Below are 19,403 nucleotides of genomic sequence, written 5' to 3'. Positions count from 1 at the left end.
GTGACTTAAAAGGTTTTAAATCTAAAATCTTTTTTCTATTAATGTTCACCTTGGGCCTTTTTGGCCATTTATACTGCATGATCTCCCCCTGTCCCTTGTCCCTATGACACTCACACTTATCTTGGTCCCGTCGTTGTCCGGGTCTCTGTCGGGTAAGAGCTCCACCTGTAGGACAAGAGTGCAAATGCTCATTCGTGTTCCCCAGTCCCGGGCGCCACGATACCGCAGCAGCGCAACCACCAGGAGAGATCCCAGTCTTCTGGTCTTGAAACGTTTCAGTCAAAGCAATTTAAGAGCCAAAAAGAAGCACGACCGAGGTCTCTACCGCAGTCAGTACTGAGGCCAGGCTGGATTGCTTCCCTCGCTCCTCCCTGAAGTTCCCCTCTCCCCTTGTCGGATTCCAAGCAGTCCCTGGGGTATCCATGTCTTCCACGAATATTACTGTGATCTTGGCTCTCCTAGAGAATCCCTAAGGTCCCTGTGGTTCCCACTCTCCAAGCGACACCCTGGAGAGTTCCTGTGGTCCCCAAGCATTCCTATGCTCACCACGGTTCCCATTGTCGCCAAGCGTCCCTGAGGTATCTCTATCCCTGAGGTCTTCTCTATCCTAGCGACACCCTGGAGAGTCCCTGTGGTCCCTGCAGCCCCGCAGGCTGTGCTCCCCGCTGGCTGCCCCAGGCTATAATCGTTGCGAAGATAGGTCTTCTCCCTCTCAGTTCAGTCTGCCCTGTCCGCAGGCTCGGGGAAGGGTAGGGACAGGCGCAAACCCAGGCTAGGGCAGGACTGTGGCAGGAAGTTTCCCCGACAAATTTCTGCATCTCTGCCCTCGTTGTTGACCAGTACCCAGGTTCTTTTCAACAGACTTTGTCGTTTCTGTCCTCTAGGTCTCAAGCCCGAGTCCTCTTTTGCTCCGTGGATCCCTCTTTACCACTCTCAGGGCGCTACTCTTTTAGCTTCTTTCCGCTTTCCTTCTCTTCTTGCTTTCTCCCTTCTAGCTGGCTCATCGCCTGCTCTACTTTCATCGCCAGTCCAGGGTCTCTCCCTGTTTTTCTGATGCCTACCCCCATTTCTCCCTCTCCTCATTTTTCTCTCCCTCTCTCCTTCCTTTCCTCTGTCCTGCCTGCCCTCTCTCGCTCCTTCCCTGCCCTTCGCCTCTGTGTGTGTGTGTGTGTGCGTGTGTGCGTGTGTGTGTGTGTGTGTGTGTGTGTGTGTGTGTGTGTGAGTGTGTGTGTGAGAGAGAGGGGCGGGAGGAAAGAGGCAAAGAGGGGAAGAAGAGGGGAGGAGAGGAAAGAGAGGAAAAGGGGGAAGAGAGGGAGAGGAAAGGAGGGGCGAGGGGGAGGGGAGAGGGAGGAAGGAGGGGAGAGGGAGAGAGAGAGAGGGAGGGATGGAGGAAGGGAGAGAGAGAGAGAGAGAGAGAGAGAGAGAGAGAGAGAGAGAGAGAGAGAGAGAGAGAGAAAGAAAGCGCTAGAAGAGGGATGACTGTATGATTCCCCTTACCCTTGATATCGGGGTGGGGGGGTGGGGGGGAAGGGAACAGAAGGAAGGCTGGTGAAGGGTGCCCTGATCTGTACCAGAGATACATTGCCAGTTTGAACAATTCCATAGCACCGGGTATTAAGAGCTGGTTAATTCCGGTCTAAATCGGAAAAGTACCCTGCTAGTGTGACTTCCTAGGTGCTTTTAACTTACTGTAACCAGGACAAATTCAGCCTTGCTCACTCTTAAAGATCAGGGAAAGCTCCCTTGGACTCCTGGGCCCTGGAGCTGGGGAGAAATGCACAGAACTAAGAAACCAGCGTGCAGGGGCTCTGTGGGCTTTACGTCATGGCTACCTGAGAGCCGGCCGCCTCGGTTCCATGCTCCAGGTCCTCTGGTCCCCGAAGGAACCACCACTGGATCTCCAGGTACACTGAAGCGGAGCCGCTTTGGAATGCACAGGACATCTCCACATTTTGTCCCTCGGTCGCAGTCACGTTCCGCGGAAGCTCGGTAAATTTTGCTGCAAGACAGAAACGCATCATTTTGGCGTATCTATATATACCAGCTTTGCCAATGTATCTTTCCTGGAGAACTCGACACAAGTTTTTGTTTGTTTGGCCTTTTTCGTGGGTCTTGAAAGGTGAAAATAAAAACAGCAACAACAACCCTTCCGACATCTCAGCAGGGCTCTCTGTCCCCCATTGCTTTGCCTCTGAGTGCCTTGTTCTTGGTATCATGCCTACATCACTTTGTTGTTGATCAAGTGCAGATAATGGAAAGGTTAACGAGCTTGCCAATAGCTCTGCTCTGCTAGCCAAGTTGCCCAGAGTTAGAGCCAAGCATCTTTTGTCAGATTGCAGCATTGCCTAAAACTTACTGAGAGATCCAGGGAGGTTCAATTTAGACCGTCTTTCCAGTTCATATACCAGAAAGCCTCTGGATTTTTAAGTTTCTAAACCATCTATGATTAACCGGGGTGCTTCATGTTAGAAATGGGTTGTAAGTATATGGCAAAACCCACATTCTTAATCTGTCAGAATAGTGGTTAGAAATTTTGTTCTGGAGCCCAAGTAGGGAAACAAGTTGCACACTACCTAAGAGGCGTATGGTTTCATCTCTGCAAGTTAACCTTCACGTTTTTTCCTTTCAAGGCATATAAATTGACATATGTCAGGGGACAGAAAAATCCTACATCCATGTTTACCTCAGGTCAAAGATTATTTGAAAGACACTATAGAGACTCTGTCTAACCCTTTTGCTAACCTTGACACTGCCAGCTTGTAAGATTAATAGATCCGTGTGGAAGCCATAAAAATAAAACGCCCCCTCCTCCTTAGGGCATTCCTTGAACATGGGATGATGTTGTTCTTGCTAACTAGAAGATTGTTCTTAGCCTGTCTAAGGGGCACTTTGCAAAGAGCTGATGGTTCTCTAGAAGGAGCCTTCTATTTGTGGTTGATAGAAGGGTGCAACCCAAGGCACACATACGAAAGGAGGGTTGCTGAAAGGATGACAGGGATAATTTCAGCCACTTTCTCTTCATTACTTAAAGACAGTGGATCTGGATGTCTCTTTTCACTATTTCATGGAATCCCAAAGGGGACAGATTATGTTTCAAGGAAATAGACACTATCAGAAGGCAGCCTATCTGAATAGGGTTTTCCGCTCACATCGGCCAGCAAAGTGGGGTTATTTCTGCTCACAGAAGTGATGCAGTCTTCAGGAGGCCAAAACAGGGATATGCTCCTGGTGCTGAAGCAACCACTGCAGCCTGCAAAGTCCTGAACAACTGGGCCCAGCAGGCAGCTGCTGCTTGTGATGCAATTAGGACCTCCTTGTGGACTCTGGTAAATAGGCATGGGAAAGAAGTCACAGCTACCAGAGAAGGGGACTAAAGCTTTTTGCCTACAGAGAAGCCCCTTCCAACCAGCAGCTCTGCATTAGTAATGACTGTATGTGCATGAGTGATTGCCCTGTTCGTGCACATGGAACACACACACACACACACACACACACACACACACACACCTGTGTATGTGCTCACCGAGGAACTCACCCCATTGCCAGTCTGGCGTCTATCAGATTATCTTTGAAATCTGGTTAGCTTGTGATTTAATAAACTTTGAAGGAAATTAAAGAAAAAAAAAGCCAAACTGAACACTATTCATACTACCTAAACCTACTGTTGGCGTGCTTTGAGCCACTCTCAAGCCGTCTGTCCATTCTTCTAGTTGGTCCAACACACACACACACACACACACAGCACCACATGCACACTACAAGCAATGGACTTACCTTGAGAAGAAAGCCCTTGTTGTACATATAACACGGAAAAGAACACAAATCCAACAGACGCCAAAAAGATCCCCATCATGCCAAGGGAGGGAGGCACATCCGTGTAGCCAAGAGCCCCAAAACCTGAAAAGACAGGCAAGCAAGCTTGTTCACGGGCTGCTTTCAGAACCCGGGGCACGACACTGCATGCATGCTGCCGCTCTCGGCGTAGATTGGCTTGGACACAGGGGATTGCGACTGGCGAGGGTTGGACCAAGCTGGCTGGGATCCGGAGGCTTCAGGCGCAGACCCGGGCTGCCACGCTGCGAAGTGTCTCCGCCGGCGGCTGGCTGCTTCCGCTACCTGGCAGCTCGTCCCACGTCAGCCGCTCGGCTTGCGTGCTCGCCGCCCTCCCCACGCCCAGCGAGCCGGCGGCGAGTGGAGCGGGCGCGGGGCTGCGCGGACTGGGCTCGCGCGGCGCCCAACTTTGCCTCTAATGGCTGCGATGATGCCTTTAACTCTGTGCGCGCCGGGGTTGCGCACCTGCCGGCCGGGTGGCCCTGCCAGACCTCTGCGCTCCCGTCCGCTTTTATCCCCATTAGCGGGCTTGGGCTTCGCTGGAGCAGATGGCTTTGTGCAAAGAGGACAGGACAAATACAGGGTCTTGGCGTTTGCTCAGGGATAGGAGCAAGGAATTTGAGAAGGAAGTTGAGGCATTGTTAAAGACGGAGGAAGGATGGGATGGGTTGGGAGTGACTGCTTTGGGGCGATGAACACAGCCCTCGGAGGGAAATGCTGCTTAACCAGTTATTAACTGCTCCAACTAGAGCGATCACATGCTATTATTTCACCAGGATGTATTGTGAGCAGCTTGCAGCCCAGCAGAGGCCATTCGTTCAGGCACCGGATCACACCAGCTGGCAAAGGGAAGGCACAAAAGTACTCAAGTCGTGTACTGAGAGAATATTCCAGAAGGAAAAGTCTGCCATGCAATGCGCAGCATCTTTTTAAGTCTTATACCCCTTGCTTGCTTTGCCTTCCTCCCACAGTATTTCGGGCGGGGGAGGGGTTTCGCAAATCATTTTACAAATCCTGCTTCTCAGAGAGTATAAATAAGGTTCTTTTTACAGGATTTATTTTTGTTTTGTTCAGTTTCCTTAGCATAATAGTAATTACATAATAGTCTGTAGGATTATATTAATAAAGAATATTATTTTATGCACACCCCCAAAAAACAAGGCAGACATCTCCGGTAAGTTTCAGAACTTGGACCAAGACTAGTCATTTGTCTTGGGAAACCTTGAGATAGTTGTATACTGTATTTTTAAAATTAAGGATCTTAAACAAGCAAACAAAATCCCAGAACTCTTGTCAGTTCTTGTTAAACCTAACCATTAATTAATGACCTTACTTCTTAAAATTTATTTTTCATCAAAAAGCATAGAATAATGTAAAACATTTTCAGTATTTTTAACACATAGATATTTACCTCAGTTCTTCAGTACTAATTGGAAATATGTATTAGTTTTACAGTACTACCAGAAAGCCAATGAAGTTTATGTATTTCCATCCTGGAAGTTGTGTTTGTACTTGGCTGATTCCTTTCCTGCCACAAAAACTTAACCCTAACGTGGCTGTAGGGTCTTAAAACCACTTGTCTTCTACAGCTGAATGCAGTAGGAACTTAAAATATTAAGAAACTAAGGCAAAGGCACAAAAACGTCATAGAAGTTTAATTTAATTTGTGAAGATACAGTTGCTGCTATTGTGGATGGAGGCAGAATAGGAGAGTTACAGACAGACTTGGGGGGCATTTTACCTCTGTTCATGTTCGCTCTGCATCTGCCTTGCAATCAGTGGGGAAAGAGGATTTTGGAGTTTGTAATACTTGATAAAAAGCTTTTTTGGTTCTAAAGTTCTGTCTTGAAGAAGGTGCTCTATATACAGAAACTCAGCACAGGTGAGGACACCTCCTCCATACCAACAAATTTTTCTTTTTAAAGAAAACAATATATTGCAGACATTAAGTGTTCATCTGGCATGTCATCTAGTTTCAATGTTTTACCTAACTTCTCATGTGGGAAGGAATTACATACAGAGTTTTAGTTTTCTTTACAGCATTTAGCATAAACAGTTTAATGTGTTCTGGGTACGAGCCGACTTCAGGATTATCTGCTGCTGAAATAGTTTCCAGTACCAGTGAAGAGCATCCATCTTAGGCAGGAGGTCTGAACCAGTTTAGCAAGGCACAGAGCTTTAAATGGAGAAACTGATCGCTGGAGCTAGAAAAGTTCAATGGGAAAAGCTTGAAGGTGTAAAGCAAGAAAAGAGCTATTATTAGACTGACAAACCATCAAACTTCATGAACAAGAAGTTATAGCGCTCATATTATGTAAAGAGGGAATGAAGAAGAACAGAAAAAAGGTAAAACTGGAAAAACATTAGATTATTCTAAAACAATTGCCTCATAGATATTTTATTTTCTGTTTTTCCACTGTAGGCCAAAGCATTTTTAAAATATTTATTCATGCTTCTCAAAGAGTATAAATAGTGCTGACAAACACCTTTGCCTCATTCAGTATGATCATTTACCTTATAAGAGACAAAATATATGTTTGAGAATTAAAAATGAGAAGCTGTTATTAAAAAGTAAATGTAACCAGTAGAACAAATGAACACTCTGAAACAGTCGCTGTAGTATGCTGTATTTTACAAGACTGTAGGAAAGGCAGCTTTCCTGTGTCAAGGTGTGGAAGGAACATTTCCTTTCCATTCATCCGTACCCAAAAGACGGCTACTGTGTAGCCTTACAGAAATGACAGGAAGTGTCTTCTTAAGGTCACTTAACAGTTGCTATTTTGCTTTCTAAATATTTAATCATTTGTATTACCACAACTGCCCTTCTCTCCAAAGTTTGCACCATGGAAGATTATCTGAATGTGTGCATCCTTGGAACATTATTTAGCCCCTTTCAGTCTTTTCACTGTTTTGCATTAGCCTTTTATTTAGGCTACATTTATGGACTTTTTGCAAATTCAAAGTTGCTTAACTTTGTCTTTCAAACAAGGTCTCTTTGCAGACTTTTGCATAAGCTTTTAGAGCTATTGATCAGTGAGACTCAAAAGGAGAGGAAGGTCTAAGAACCCTCTGGCTAGGGAACCCTGTAATCTCTTCATCCTAAGAAGTATGTGGGATAGTTTTCCATAGTGAACTTGAAAGGGTTCCCCGCATCCTGCTCTCATAGGCACATGATGCATTTACTTTCCATTTTATACTTAACAGTTAGTTTTTTCCCTAAGCTGAGTCCTAGGTACCAAATGAAATTTTGAAAAAAAAAGTTTGGAATAATTTAAAGACAGAAAAATAGACATTTTCTTCACAACTAGTCGTTTAAACATTTAAAATAGTCACGTGTAGAACCAAAGTTTATCCCTGTGGATTCAAGAAGATAAGCCTTCTTCCTTTGCCTTCCTTGCAGGCACCTCCCTGGCTTATTTGAACAGAGTTCACAGGCTTTCTGGTTTGCACCCCTGAGGGTGCTCACTATGGTGTTTTTGAACACTTTCTTTGGAGATAATGAAACTGCTTAAGAAAGGATATTTCAGGGTATTGGGAAATGTTTTCTCTAACAATCTTATACTTGCATTCATTTATTTCTTACTTGGGAAACTAAAAGGAAGTATTACAAAGGTTGAATGTTGAAGCGTGATAAATTTTTTTTTTTGCAGAGAAATTTTATTTCAACTGAAGAAAATAAGAATCAAGAGGAAAGTCACTAACTGAAAGTTATCAAAAATGAGGTTCAAAAATTTGATTTCCACTGAACTACACAAGCCAAGTCATGTCACAATTAAATCTTGGTATGTTGAAATGGAAAGATGTCATGAAGTTAGGAATGGATGGTAATGACAGAAGGCCTAAGACTTCTCTTTCTGCACATGAGCAGGTCATATTATCATTAGACTTGGATCTCCTTCTGAACTTTTGTGGATTCCAAACACTTCCTCCTGGATTGGTCCTAGCACATGGCTGTGTTACAAAGACAAACACTTGCTTTATTTCTCTAAGATGCTAAGATCTCAAATGTCTGAAACAAGTTTGGTTCTACAGTTTAGCTGAGGAAAGGCCTTTAGAAAACAGCAAGATTCTTTACTTGTCACTTGACATTCAAGACAGGGATAGTTTTCTTTAACACACCTTCACGTTACCTTGTGAATTGTGCACTGTAAAGTGAACAGTATATGAAGCATGAATAACAGTGTACTCTGGAAGAGACTAAGCATGGCACAGGTGTCTCAAAGTTGTCAATTGCCTACAGCACAGCTGGTGCGGGAGAATTGTCTGTATTCTGTCAATCATGTTTTAAATAAACGCTGATTGGCCAGGCAGGAAATATAGGCGGGAAAACCAGACAGGAAGTAGAAATGATACAATGAGAACAGGAGAATTCTGGGAAAGAGGAAATTGATTCCTCCCACTCCTGCCCAGACTCCAAAGAGGCAAGATGTGACCTGCCGTGCTGAGAAAGGCACTGGGTAAAATAGATCAAAATAATGAGTTAATATAAGTTACAAGAACTAATAAGAAGACTGACCTAATGGGCCAATCAGCTTTATAACTTATGGAGACATCTGTGTGATTTTATTTGGGGCTAAACAGCTGTGAGAACTGGGCAGGACAGAAACCCCAACAAGACAGCCCCTAAGGTTACACACAGTTACTGTTCATTCAAATCCCCCAGGTGGTATACTCCCCTTTATCTCTTCCTCTTGTACATGACAAAAATATAGATCTGGCTTTTATGCTGGGAAATTCTGTGTAACTTTGTAATTGAAGTTCATGACGTTAGAGTACAAATTATTCATGAGGTCGTCTTATGTCATTTTAGAACTGTAATGTCTGGCTTACAGGCGACCTCTTGGAAAAGCAAATAACTGAGTCACATTTTCTTTAAATGTTACTATCACTGTCTGCTTAGCTTCCCCGTATAAATGTCATGCCTGGATTAATCTATTTCTTCATAGCCCCTCCTATTCACTTTCTTTTTCTTAAAATGCTTTTATAGGAGCATAGGTTATGACAGTTAATCTCATTAGCAAAGAACTAACATCTTCCCTTCAGAGCACCTTTAGCTACCAAGGGGAAAAAAAGTTGAGGATTCTGTCTCTGAAGTTACTCTCTCAGGAGAGTTCCCACTTCAGAATTATCCTTCAGTGAAAGTTCAGAGCTGTACTCAATATTTACTAGCTCCAACCCTGTTGTTTTTTTAGTTTTCATTTCAAATTCAGCAGGTTTGATTAGATGTGAGTTACCAGAGCAGGCACCTAATTTCGAGAAACAGATAATTATCTGGAAATAAAAGCAAAGATAAAAAGAATTGTTTTTATGTAGAATCCATAATTTCCAAGCTTTTCCATGATTCTATTTCAATGTTTATAATTCGGATGAAAATAAACAGTTAAGTTAAGTTAAATAAAGTTTAAGTATGTTTATGGAAAGACTTTTAAGAAAAAGCAATTTGTGGACATTTAACGAGCCTAATATTTTAAGTATGAATGTTTTCTAATTAAATATGCATTTTGAACGTCAGAGATCTGGCATTAGGTTTTTCTCACTATATGTTCTTTTATAACCTTAACAAGCAACATAAACTCTCTGGACTACATTCCCTGCAAAGAAAAGTTCTAGTTTCATTGTTTGTGCTGATAGAATGGGACACTGCACACTATGGTCATAACTTATTATAGTGCATACATTAGGATGTCAGAGTTCCTGATGATGGCTATTCTAACCGAGGTGAGACGGTATTCAATAGCTAGAAATGTTGGTTACCTTAAAAAAATCATTGGACATTAATATTTCTTTTTTTTGAGAATTATTTGTTCATTTTATTAACCCATATCTTGGATGGCAGTTTTGGTGTGCGTGTGCGCGCGCGTGCGTGTGTGTGTGTGTGTGTGTGTGTGTGTGTGTGTGTGTTTATTCTTTGTAGTGCTTTGTAAATTATGAATAAGTTTTTCTAGTATTCTGTAGGTTGTCTGTTTGCTCTGCTAATAGTTCTTTACCCTATTTGTTCATCTTTGAAGCTAGTTCCTGTCCTATTGGAATATTTTTCAGAACGTTTTGGCTTAACCCTATACCTTAAAATTCATTTCCTATCTCTTCCTCTAGTAGGGAATCCTTTATAATTCCAGATTTTAAATTGGACTCTTTTAGTAGTAGGGAGTGGGTGTTCTAAAACACATTTGGTTCAAGGATATTATAAAGATACCTAATACCTTATATTGTTTTAATTAAAAATAAGACTAAGTGTGAGCTATTCAGAAAATACTCACAAATTTGAGGTTTTATAAAGCTCTTATGAAATGAAAGAAGTCTCAGTACACTACAGAGGGGTCTCTTTAGGAGTGCTGTATAGGAATATTCTGAGCTTTCTCAGAAGCACACAGGGAAATTATATTCTGTTGGTACTGTAGTAACTAAGAATTTAAATAACAGAAAAACCAGAAATTAGCTCAAACAAATAGACTAAATAAATTATGCTTGGGTCTTGAGACTGTATTCACGAGATGTAGATAAAGGGAAACTTAAAATACAGTTGCATGTTTAGCTTAGTCATGTTCAAGAGTAAAATTCTCTTGGGAAGGGGTGTTAGTGTGACATTAGTGTAAATGGCAGCATAACCCCTACCCCAAATCCAAGCCAGGGATGTAGGTAACCAACTGTTAAGTGATTCCGTTTGCTAATGAGCTTTATTAAAGTTGATGTAGTGATAAATAGGGGAGAACAGCGACTTAGATAAGAGTCTATACTTCATCAAACTTTAAGTGCTCTAACTCCTAAAAGCCCAAGATTTAAGAGGCTGTCGTTGAAATCTCAGGTTGATTAAAATATTGGGAACACAGTGAAAAGGTCCTGACTCATGGCAATTCTCACAGCACCTTGGGAAGTGGCATCTTGCTTCAGAGTACAGTCTGTTTTGGACAAAACATAGTATAACTGCACTAGTTAAAGAGGAATGGGAAGGCCTAAGATGAATTAAGCTAAGGATCATGACAGGCAAGCGTGCGAGGTACAGCTGAAAGATAATGCAAGGCCACTTTAATAGGTCAGGATTCAGTAGTGTGTGGCTATTTGAGGTTGGATGAAAGAGAAGTTTGATCCCAGCAAGACTATTCTATATTCAGAGTAAGAGTCAGTTCTCATTCTCTTTGGAGAGCCCACTAGGCCCTGTGGGAGTAGCTGTGGATGTCTGGGCTGAATCAACAATTTAGTCTTGATAGTTGCTAAGAAGCAGCAAAAGCACGGTGAATTTAGGGAAATGTGAATATAGGAAACAAAACCTGGGAGATGCACTGCAATTTAAAAAGGTGAAAAAAAAATAGCAATGGAGGCTTTGAAAAGTTCCGGGAGCCTGCTCTGTATCTGGAGAGTTTGATTGCTAACATTGAAGGTTAGACTCCTTTCTGTTGAAAAGTAAGAAAAGGGGAGGGGAAGGGAGGGAGAGTGAGGGAGCTTGGTGTGCTTCATCAATCAATTTCATACGTGTAATGGAAGAGGGAGAGAGGAGTAAATAACAGGATACAGAGAAATTACAACTGTGAGCCACCATAGTCTTCCCAACAGAGGACCTCTCAGGGTCAAGGGTGCATAGATAATAGGTATATGTGTTAACCTTTTCATGTTTCTGACTATTAGGAGAATAGGTGTGCTTAGAAACTTAGAGAATCCCATTGAGAGAGGTGAAAACAAATTGAAGTAAAATCACTCTGACTCAGCATTTGAGAAGGGAGAGAAAAGGGGGCTAAGATTGCACATTTGGACGTGTCAGAGTAGAAAACGGGGTGGAGTTTGTGAAATAGCTTACTGACCAATGTCTTGGAAGTTGTAGAGTAAAACATCTTATAAACAGAAAATAGTGTGATGTAGTTTCTAAGTGTGTTTGGTCTGTGGTGCAACAACTTTAAATAATTTCAAAATACAGAAGGAGACAATGAAGTCTAAAACTGAAATATGTCCACTTTACATTATAAAAACCGTCACATTTTGAGCTTTGAGAAGTCTAAATTTTGATTTAATTTTGATTTTTTAAAATTCATTTTGCATACCAACTACAGTTCCCTCTCTTTCTCCTCCTCCTGCTTCTCCCCACATTTACCCAACCCATCCCCTACCACTCCTCAGAAAGGGTAAGGTTACAAAGTCTGGCATATCAAGTTGAGGAAGGAAAAAGCTCTTCCCCCTATATCTAGGCTGAACAAGGTATGCCTCCATAGGAAATGGTCTCCAAAAAGCCAGTGTCCCGCGCTACCATCTCGCCCGCAAGAACCACGCGGGACACATAGGATCCTTCTGCAGAAAAGCTTTATGTCTCTTGGGAGCTAGAGCATAAGCCACATGGCGGAGACCCAGATAAGATGGAACCCATCCCTTATATAGGAAACAGACCCTGCTTTGGACGTGTCATTCTTGGATTGGTTAACTGCTCCCAGTCCCAGGTGATACCTTGGGAGTAGTGGAAAAATACCAACACGTGTGAGCTTTCTAGCTCACCTGGCGGTGCAGCGCCATCTATGGTGGAGAGTGTGGTTGCGGCCTTCTACATCTCCCCCTAATTTTACTTCTTTGCAGAAAGGCAACTCCCTAGGAAGGTAAAGATAGAGGTCGCACTTCCCAAAATGAAAACATTAAAATGGGCTTACACGGAATCTGTCCCTAGGCTCATGACACCTGGAACCTATCCGGCCTGCCCTCTGCCAATTTTCTGGGAAAGGGACTATACGGCAGGAAACCCTTATGCAGAGCGACTTATCTCTCAGAGAGGGCCATTCTCTGTGCGATGCTCTTCAGCTTGACAACCTTCAGGGCTAGCTAAGCCAAGCACTCCACCCTGTACAATGGACCACAGTCCTAGGGTGCAGGAGCTGGTTGGCTTAAACCTTACTGCTTTAACATAGATAACCACATATCAGTAGAAGCTCCCTGTTCTAGGGCAGCCAGCGCTGTGCAAAAACCACTTTGTCCCTAAGACTTTGGGATTTGAGTCAGCAGACCATCCAGAGGAGAAACACTATTCCATAGCATAGGATTGTTCCAAAACATTTCCACCCCCACCCATTCTTTGAAGTAGGGGATGAAGGACACAATCCAGGACTGGAATCCTTTGGCCAGGCTTATGTCCACTCGCATGGAGTTGATTGTCACGATGGACCGTCTCAAGGAGGACAGCAAATCATCAAAATTCTCCTGCAAGATACAAAGACAATTCTCGGGACAAGTTAGCCACTTTTATAAAGTTCTCATATGGTACATTGGTCACACATAAGGCTGGAGTTTTCCATTCACAGCCCAACTGGGCAAGCTGCCATAAGATATCCACCTGTTCTTTATTCTACCTCTAATAGATGTATCTATGGTAGCCTGTTGATCCAGGGCTGTAGCCACTGTGGTAGATAACTGATTGAGGGTCTTTGTTTTCCATGGTATAGGCCGTGCTGCCATTTAAAAAATGTATAATGAACAGAGCATCGGAGGCAGTTCCTTTATTATTCCCCCCCTTTTTGTTTAAATAGATATTTATCCAATTTTTAATTTGAATAACCATGGCATTTTGTAACCTGTCTTGAAGATACCCATAGTGTTTAGCAGAAATAACTGACAGGATAAGGGAAACTGATAGCAAGCAATAACTGACAAATCAAGGGGAAATCCAGCAGCATAGCAATGGCACAGCAACAACAGCACAGCAATAACTGACAGACCAAGGGCAGGAGCTGGACCATCCCTCAGGAACCCGCCAGCTCCGCAGCAATCAGGCCAGACAGCTCCATAGCAGAGGCTTTGTCCTCAGGCCTCTGGACAGATGAATCCACAGCATGAATAGTAGCATTCCTAGAAAAAAAAATAAACAAACTCTTCTCCCAAAATAACATTTAAGAGTATTAAAAAACTCAGTGTAAAAATTTAGCATAGTCAGTACTGGAAGTAGGCTGGTCTTGAACTTAGAGACCTATAGGTCTCTGTTTGTTGATATTAGATTTAAGATTTATTGGCTCCCGTATTTCTTGCCGATACGGTGGCCTCGGGTTCCAGAGCCCACCCGCCATCCAAGGGCTGTGTGCGGCTGCACGGCTCCGCGTGTCCCAGGCCAGGAAGTGGCGGCTCCACCCCCAGGCGCCCCTGCCTTCCCTGCGGGGCTAGCCTAGTTCTCTGAGGCTGTGTTGGTGGCGGAGTGTGGCGGGAGCCGACACTCAGACCGAGGCGGCACAGGCCTGTAACATCTCAAGGTCCGCGCCAGAGCCATTGCGGCTCAAGGGGCCGATGGGAGAGGCGGCGAACAGGGCCGCTTCCCTACTAGCAAACTCTCAACACCTGTGCCACAGCAAAAGCAGCTGTAAACTTTCACAGATCCAGCCAACGACCCAATCACCCCAAAATCCAAGGGCCCTTCGCATCCATCTCCCTGCGGATCCTGAAACACCAGACAAGCCAAGCGTACACACAGCAATCTTTTAGGAGGACTTGAGTTCTTTAAAATGTTAAGCAGTTCTTAAAAACTTAAGTCGCACTATGCAGATGTAATATGGTACTACCTGTTTACTTCGTCTAAACCTTAATTGCGCTTTTATTATGATAAATACGACCAGCCGTGCCTGAAGTCAGCATCGTTTAGCGTAGCCAAATGGAGCCATAGCCATTTTAGCCTCTGAGACCCTCACAGTTTTAGGTACATTGCAAGGTACAATTAGGTACAATTTTGGCCTGGCAGCTTGTGGCACCACTCTCATTCTCGGTGCGTGACACCCTCCAGGCCAGGCACCAACTGAGCCGGCGCAACGTGCTCCCCACCATAGCCATAGAGCAAAGCTCCGCTCCAGCTGCCCTCCAGCCCCAGCTGCACCCATTCCGTGCCCAAACCTGTGTACGGAACTCAGAGAAGCAGACTTGAAAGGACCTCATTTAAACAATCTTTTAGGGAGTTTGGGCGTCGTTTAGTCTCTTTGGCTGCTTCCTGCTGTTATTGGGCCGCTGAATTTTAGGGGTATACACTATAACATTTCAGGAGGTCTCGGTGATTCAAACCACATAAATCCCAAGTATACCCTTAGGCTCTCCTTTTCTGTGGAGACGAAAACAGAACCTCTTTCCCTAAACATCATATCCTTAGCAGTTTCTAAGTTTAAATATCTTTCTCCTATCCAGTACACAACAGACAACACACATAACATAACATAAAGCTTTTGACCTTGTAAATCAGCCTTCTCCCCCATTTTTACTTTCTAGAATCACTGGGGGGGTCCTTTTTAACTTATTTTCTTTTCTGTCTCCCCCATTCTTTACCGGAGGGTCATTTTTTAACTTATCTGGGTGCGCGCACAACCTCCCACTGCTGCTCAGTTTCTGATATGCTCTCTGGACTTTAGAACGTACCTCTCTGAGCACGCATGCCTGCAGTTCTGAATCCTCCTTGTGTCCAAGGGGTCTCCGGTGGTGCAAAGTTCTTCTTCTTCTTCTTTCCGGGTATGGCACCAGTTGTCCCGCGCTACCGTCTCGCCCGCAAGAACCACGCGGGACACATAGGATCCTTCTGCAGAAAAGCTTTATGTCTCTTGGGAGCTAGAGCATAAGCCACATGGCGGAGACCCAGATAAGATGGAACCCATCCCTTATATAGGAAACAGACCCTGCTTTGGACGTGTCATTCTTGGATTGGTTAACTGCTCCCAGTCCCAGGTGATACCTTGGGAGTAGTGGAAAAATACCAACACGTGTGAGCTTTCTAGCTCACCTGGCGGTGCAGCGCCATCTATGGTGGAGAGTGTGGTTGCGGCCTTCTACAAGCCAGTTCATTCATAGGGGCTAAATCCTGATCGCACTGCCAGTGGTTCCACAGACTGGCCAAGTCAAAGAACTGTCACCCACATTTAGAGGGCCTAGCTTGGTCCTATGCAGGTTCTGTAGCTGTCAATCCCTAGTTAGTGAGCTTCCATTAGCTTGGGTCAACTGTCGCTATGGGTTTTCCCATCATGATCTTGACTCCCTTACTCACATAATCCCTCTTCCCTCCCTTTGACTGGACTCCAGGTTCTTGGCCCAATGCTTAGCTGTGGATCTCTGCATCTGCTTCTATCAGTTACTGGATGAAGGATCTCTGATGACAATTAGGGTGGTCATCAAACTGATTATAGATGAAGACCAGTTCTGGCTCTCTCTACTATTGTTAGGAGTCTTATCTGGGGTCATCCTTGTGGATTTCTGGGAGTTTTCTTGAGAACAGATTTCTCCCTAATCCTATAATGGCTCCCTCTATCAAGATAGCTCTTTCCTTACCCTCCCTCTCTGTCTTTTCCTCAAATCAACCATCCCACTCCCTCATGTTCTCCTCCTCCTTTCCCTTCATCACCCCTCCCCATGTGATCCCAGTTTTCTCAAGATATCTTTATCTTTTTCCCCTTCCCAGGGACAAAGATGCATGACTCTCTTAGTGTCCTCCTTGTTACCTAGCCTCTCAGGAGTTGTCGATTGTACCTTGGCTATCCTCAGAAAGGGAATTTTTTTTAAAGTTTATTAATTTATAAAAGTTTCCATTTCCGCCCCTCCTCCCAAGACCCTCCCACTCCGCTCACTCCCTCTCCTCCTCCCTCTCCATCTCTAAGAGCAGTCAGGGTTTCCTGCCCTGAGGCAAGTTCAAGTTCCTCCCCCTTCCCTCCAGGTCCAGGAAGGTGAGCATCCAAACAGACTGGATCCCAAAAATCCAGTATATGCAGAGGAAACAAGTCCCAGTGTCATTGTCAATGGCTTTTCAGAAAGACCCCGTGCCAGCCACATTCAGAGAATCCGGCCACATTTAGAGAATCTGGTTGGATCACATGCTTGTTCAGTCCCAGTCCAATTGGCCTTGGTGAACTCTCATTAGATCAGTCCCCTTGTATCAGTGGGTGAACGCACTCCTCACGGTCCTGCCTTTCTTGTTCATGTTCTCCCTCCTTCTGCTCCTCATTTAGACCTTGTGGACTCAGTCCAGTGCTCCAATGTGATTCTCTGTCTCAATCTCCATCCATCAACGGGTGAAGGTTCCCTCTGGTCTTGCCTTCTTTGCTCACGTTCTCTTTCCTTCTGCTTCTTGTTTGGACCAAGGGAGTTATTAATTTATAAAAGTTTCCATTTTTATAATATGGATATAAAAGTACAGTGTTCCAATGTAGGTCTCTGTCTCTATCTCCATCCATCGCCAGATAAAGGTTCTATGGTGATATGCAAAATATTCATCAGTATGGTTATGGGCCAAGGCCGGTTCAGGCACCCTCTCCTCTGTCCAGAGAACAATCTGGGGATCTCTCCTTGGACCTGGGTTCCCCTTTATAATCAAGTCTCTTGTAAACCCTAAAATGACTCCCTTAGTTGAGATATATACTTCCCTGATCCCATATCCATCCTTCCTACCTCCCCGCTCCCAATCCCCCGAGCTTTCCCCATTCCTCCCCTACTGCCTTCTCATGTAGTTATCCTCCTGGAGATTGGAAGTAGACAAGTGTGCCAGGCAACCTCGGGTGCACGGGGGTGGGGTGGGGTGGGTGGAGGGATTGTTGTTAGAAAGGGAATTTTTAAAGCATCTTTATCTGTTAGCTGAAGTACCTAAGGGATGATGGTGAGTCATGAGGTATTTTGTTCAGTGGTAAAGCACCAAATGACCATCTTAAAATAAAGATGTGTTTTTGTGTTTGAGATGGATCTGCATGAGCTTCAAATAGCCACTGGTGGCTTATGATCTAAGCACCATGATTTGAAGCTCTAATATTTAGTATTTTGAGGTTAGAATGCAGCCATGGAGAGTAATGCTCCTGAAGACACTATGCCAATTTTTTAAAGGATGGATTATATACGTTTGTTTGTACGTTTGTGAGTATGGGTGGGTGTCTATTCATGCATATGCATGCAAGAGAGAGGACTTATCAGAGGAGACAATCTTGTTTACCTTAGTAGAGATAACTTGAAAGTATAGCGTAAGTGAAGAATGTTTAACCATTCTGGGGATGGACTCCCTGTAGCACAGATGGTAGGGCTACATCCTTTGTAAGAATTGAGGTGAGCAAAATTTTGACTATGAATTGTTTTTCATAAGCCTCCATCATGATGCCATTGGTGTCTCTTTTATGCATTGATTGACTAGAGAATCTCAAGGGGATATACATACTCTTTCATGAAACATGCTTTCTGATCAATAGGAAGCAAAAAGTTGTGACATCTGTAGACAAACCAGAGATAGTTTAAAAAAAGCCTAAATAAAAATTGGTGTATGTTCTTGATACAGTGTTCCTGAGATATATATGAGAAAGGGACCAAAACAACTGTTGGAGTTTTATATTTGATTTAGCTATGTTCTAACAAAGTTTCATTGAACAAAATGCTTTGGAATGACTCCATTGTGGAGGGAGGTCCTGATTTTAATTTTACTGTCTCTGAGCATAGTGAGAGGATGTTTGTTTTGGTGTGTGTAATGCTTTGAGTCATGCAAGAGCTAATGTTTGCTTGTTTTCTGTACTTGTGTAGATTGATAATACTTTAAAAAAATAATCATCCATTCAATTTCTAGTGTCTTTGTAATTGGTGTGATACAACAAAGATCCTTCTATGTTAATATCTTTTCTAATTCTTCGGGGATTTGTTTGGTGTAGTATTGTCCTTTTATCATTAAATATTGTCACCAAACAATTATCTTCACAAAGATAGAAACATATTGCAAGGTTGATCTGCAGTGAAGAAGGACGCTAAAAACGAAATCCCACACTAGCTCAGAGTTGAGTATAATAGAAGGTTATTTATTTAGGGGTAGACTCACAGATCACAATCCTCTGCTGGGATGGGGAAAAGCAACCAAATCCTGAAGCCTGAAAAGAGGCAGATCTCATGCATATTGGCATAAATAGTTTAAGTGGCCACACCTAAGTGGGTGGGTAACTTAAAGGTTACTGGCAGTAGGAATTCCTACAGCACCCTCCCATTTTGTTTAAATAAGAAAGTTGTAAGTCTAATACAAAGTTATATACAATAAGAACAAATATCAAATATAAAAATTAGAATTACAACCAACATAAACAATATCAAGCAAGAAACATGTGATAAATATTTCAATAATTATCCTATACTAGTAAGTTTAAATCTTGTATATAAATAACTTGGCCAAGTCATGACAGGAAAGTAACTACAATTATCTACTCTTCAACCCCATCAAAGACCTGACAAGAAAAATAATATTACTTAAGTAAGCAGGAAGTGGAATCAAGCAACTTCCAAAATGTGCAACAAATGACAGAGACAACTGGTTACCTGGTCAATCACCCAAAGTCTCATTTGCAACGTTGGAGCAACCAACTTTGGCTAAAGTCCTAAAGTAACTGACAGACCATTTTTAGGGGCAGAAAATTTTTCAAAACTGTCTTACCCTATCTTGGCAAGATTCAACAGTATTTTTTCTTGTATTCTGCTTGTGCTGTCCGGACATTGTGCATTTTGTCAGTGGTTGAGGCATGGGTGGTTCTTCGCCCAAAGACCAGGTGCAGTGTCTCAGGTGCTCAACAGTCTCTCGGGAATAGATCAGTGCTGCCAGGAACAATTGTGCCTTTCTTCAACATAATTCTAAGTTATTTAAA

At 43.3% G+C, this 19,403-nt stretch overlaps 1 protein-coding gene across 3 annotated transcripts in view; it reads right to left on the bottom strand.

Moving 5' to 3' along the window:
* Vstm2a (V-set and transmembrane domain containing 2A) overlaps positions 1-4,156 on the bottom strand; it is a 29,760-nt gene extending 25,604 nt beyond the window's left edge. For 2 of the 3 annotated variants that reach the window (XM_048435461.3, XM_048435462.3), the window contains exons 1-3: positions 3,775-4,156; positions 1,833-1,999; positions 115-165 (exon numbers count right to left, since the gene is read on the bottom strand). In XM_048435461.3, coding sequence (XP_048291418.2) covers positions 115-165; positions 1,833-1,999; positions 3,775-3,853 — 297 coding nt within the window. In that variant the 5' untranslated portion in view covers positions 3,854-4,156. The remainder of the gene's footprint in view (positions 1-114; positions 166-1,832; positions 2,000-3,774) is intronic. The other variant, XM_048435459.3, reaches the window with a different exon arrangement.
* Between the last annotated feature and the right edge of the window lie 15,247 nt (positions 4,157-19,403).

This window comes from Myodes glareolus, chromosome 8, assembly GCF_982192425.1.
Source record: "Myodes glareolus chromosome 8, mMyoGla1.1, whole genome shotgun sequence".
Taxonomy (NCBI): Eukaryota; Metazoa; Chordata; class Mammalia; order Rodentia; family Cricetidae; genus Myodes; species Myodes glareolus.
Note: the sequence above shows the minus strand (reverse complement) of the source record. Positions and strands in the feature narration are given on the sequence as shown.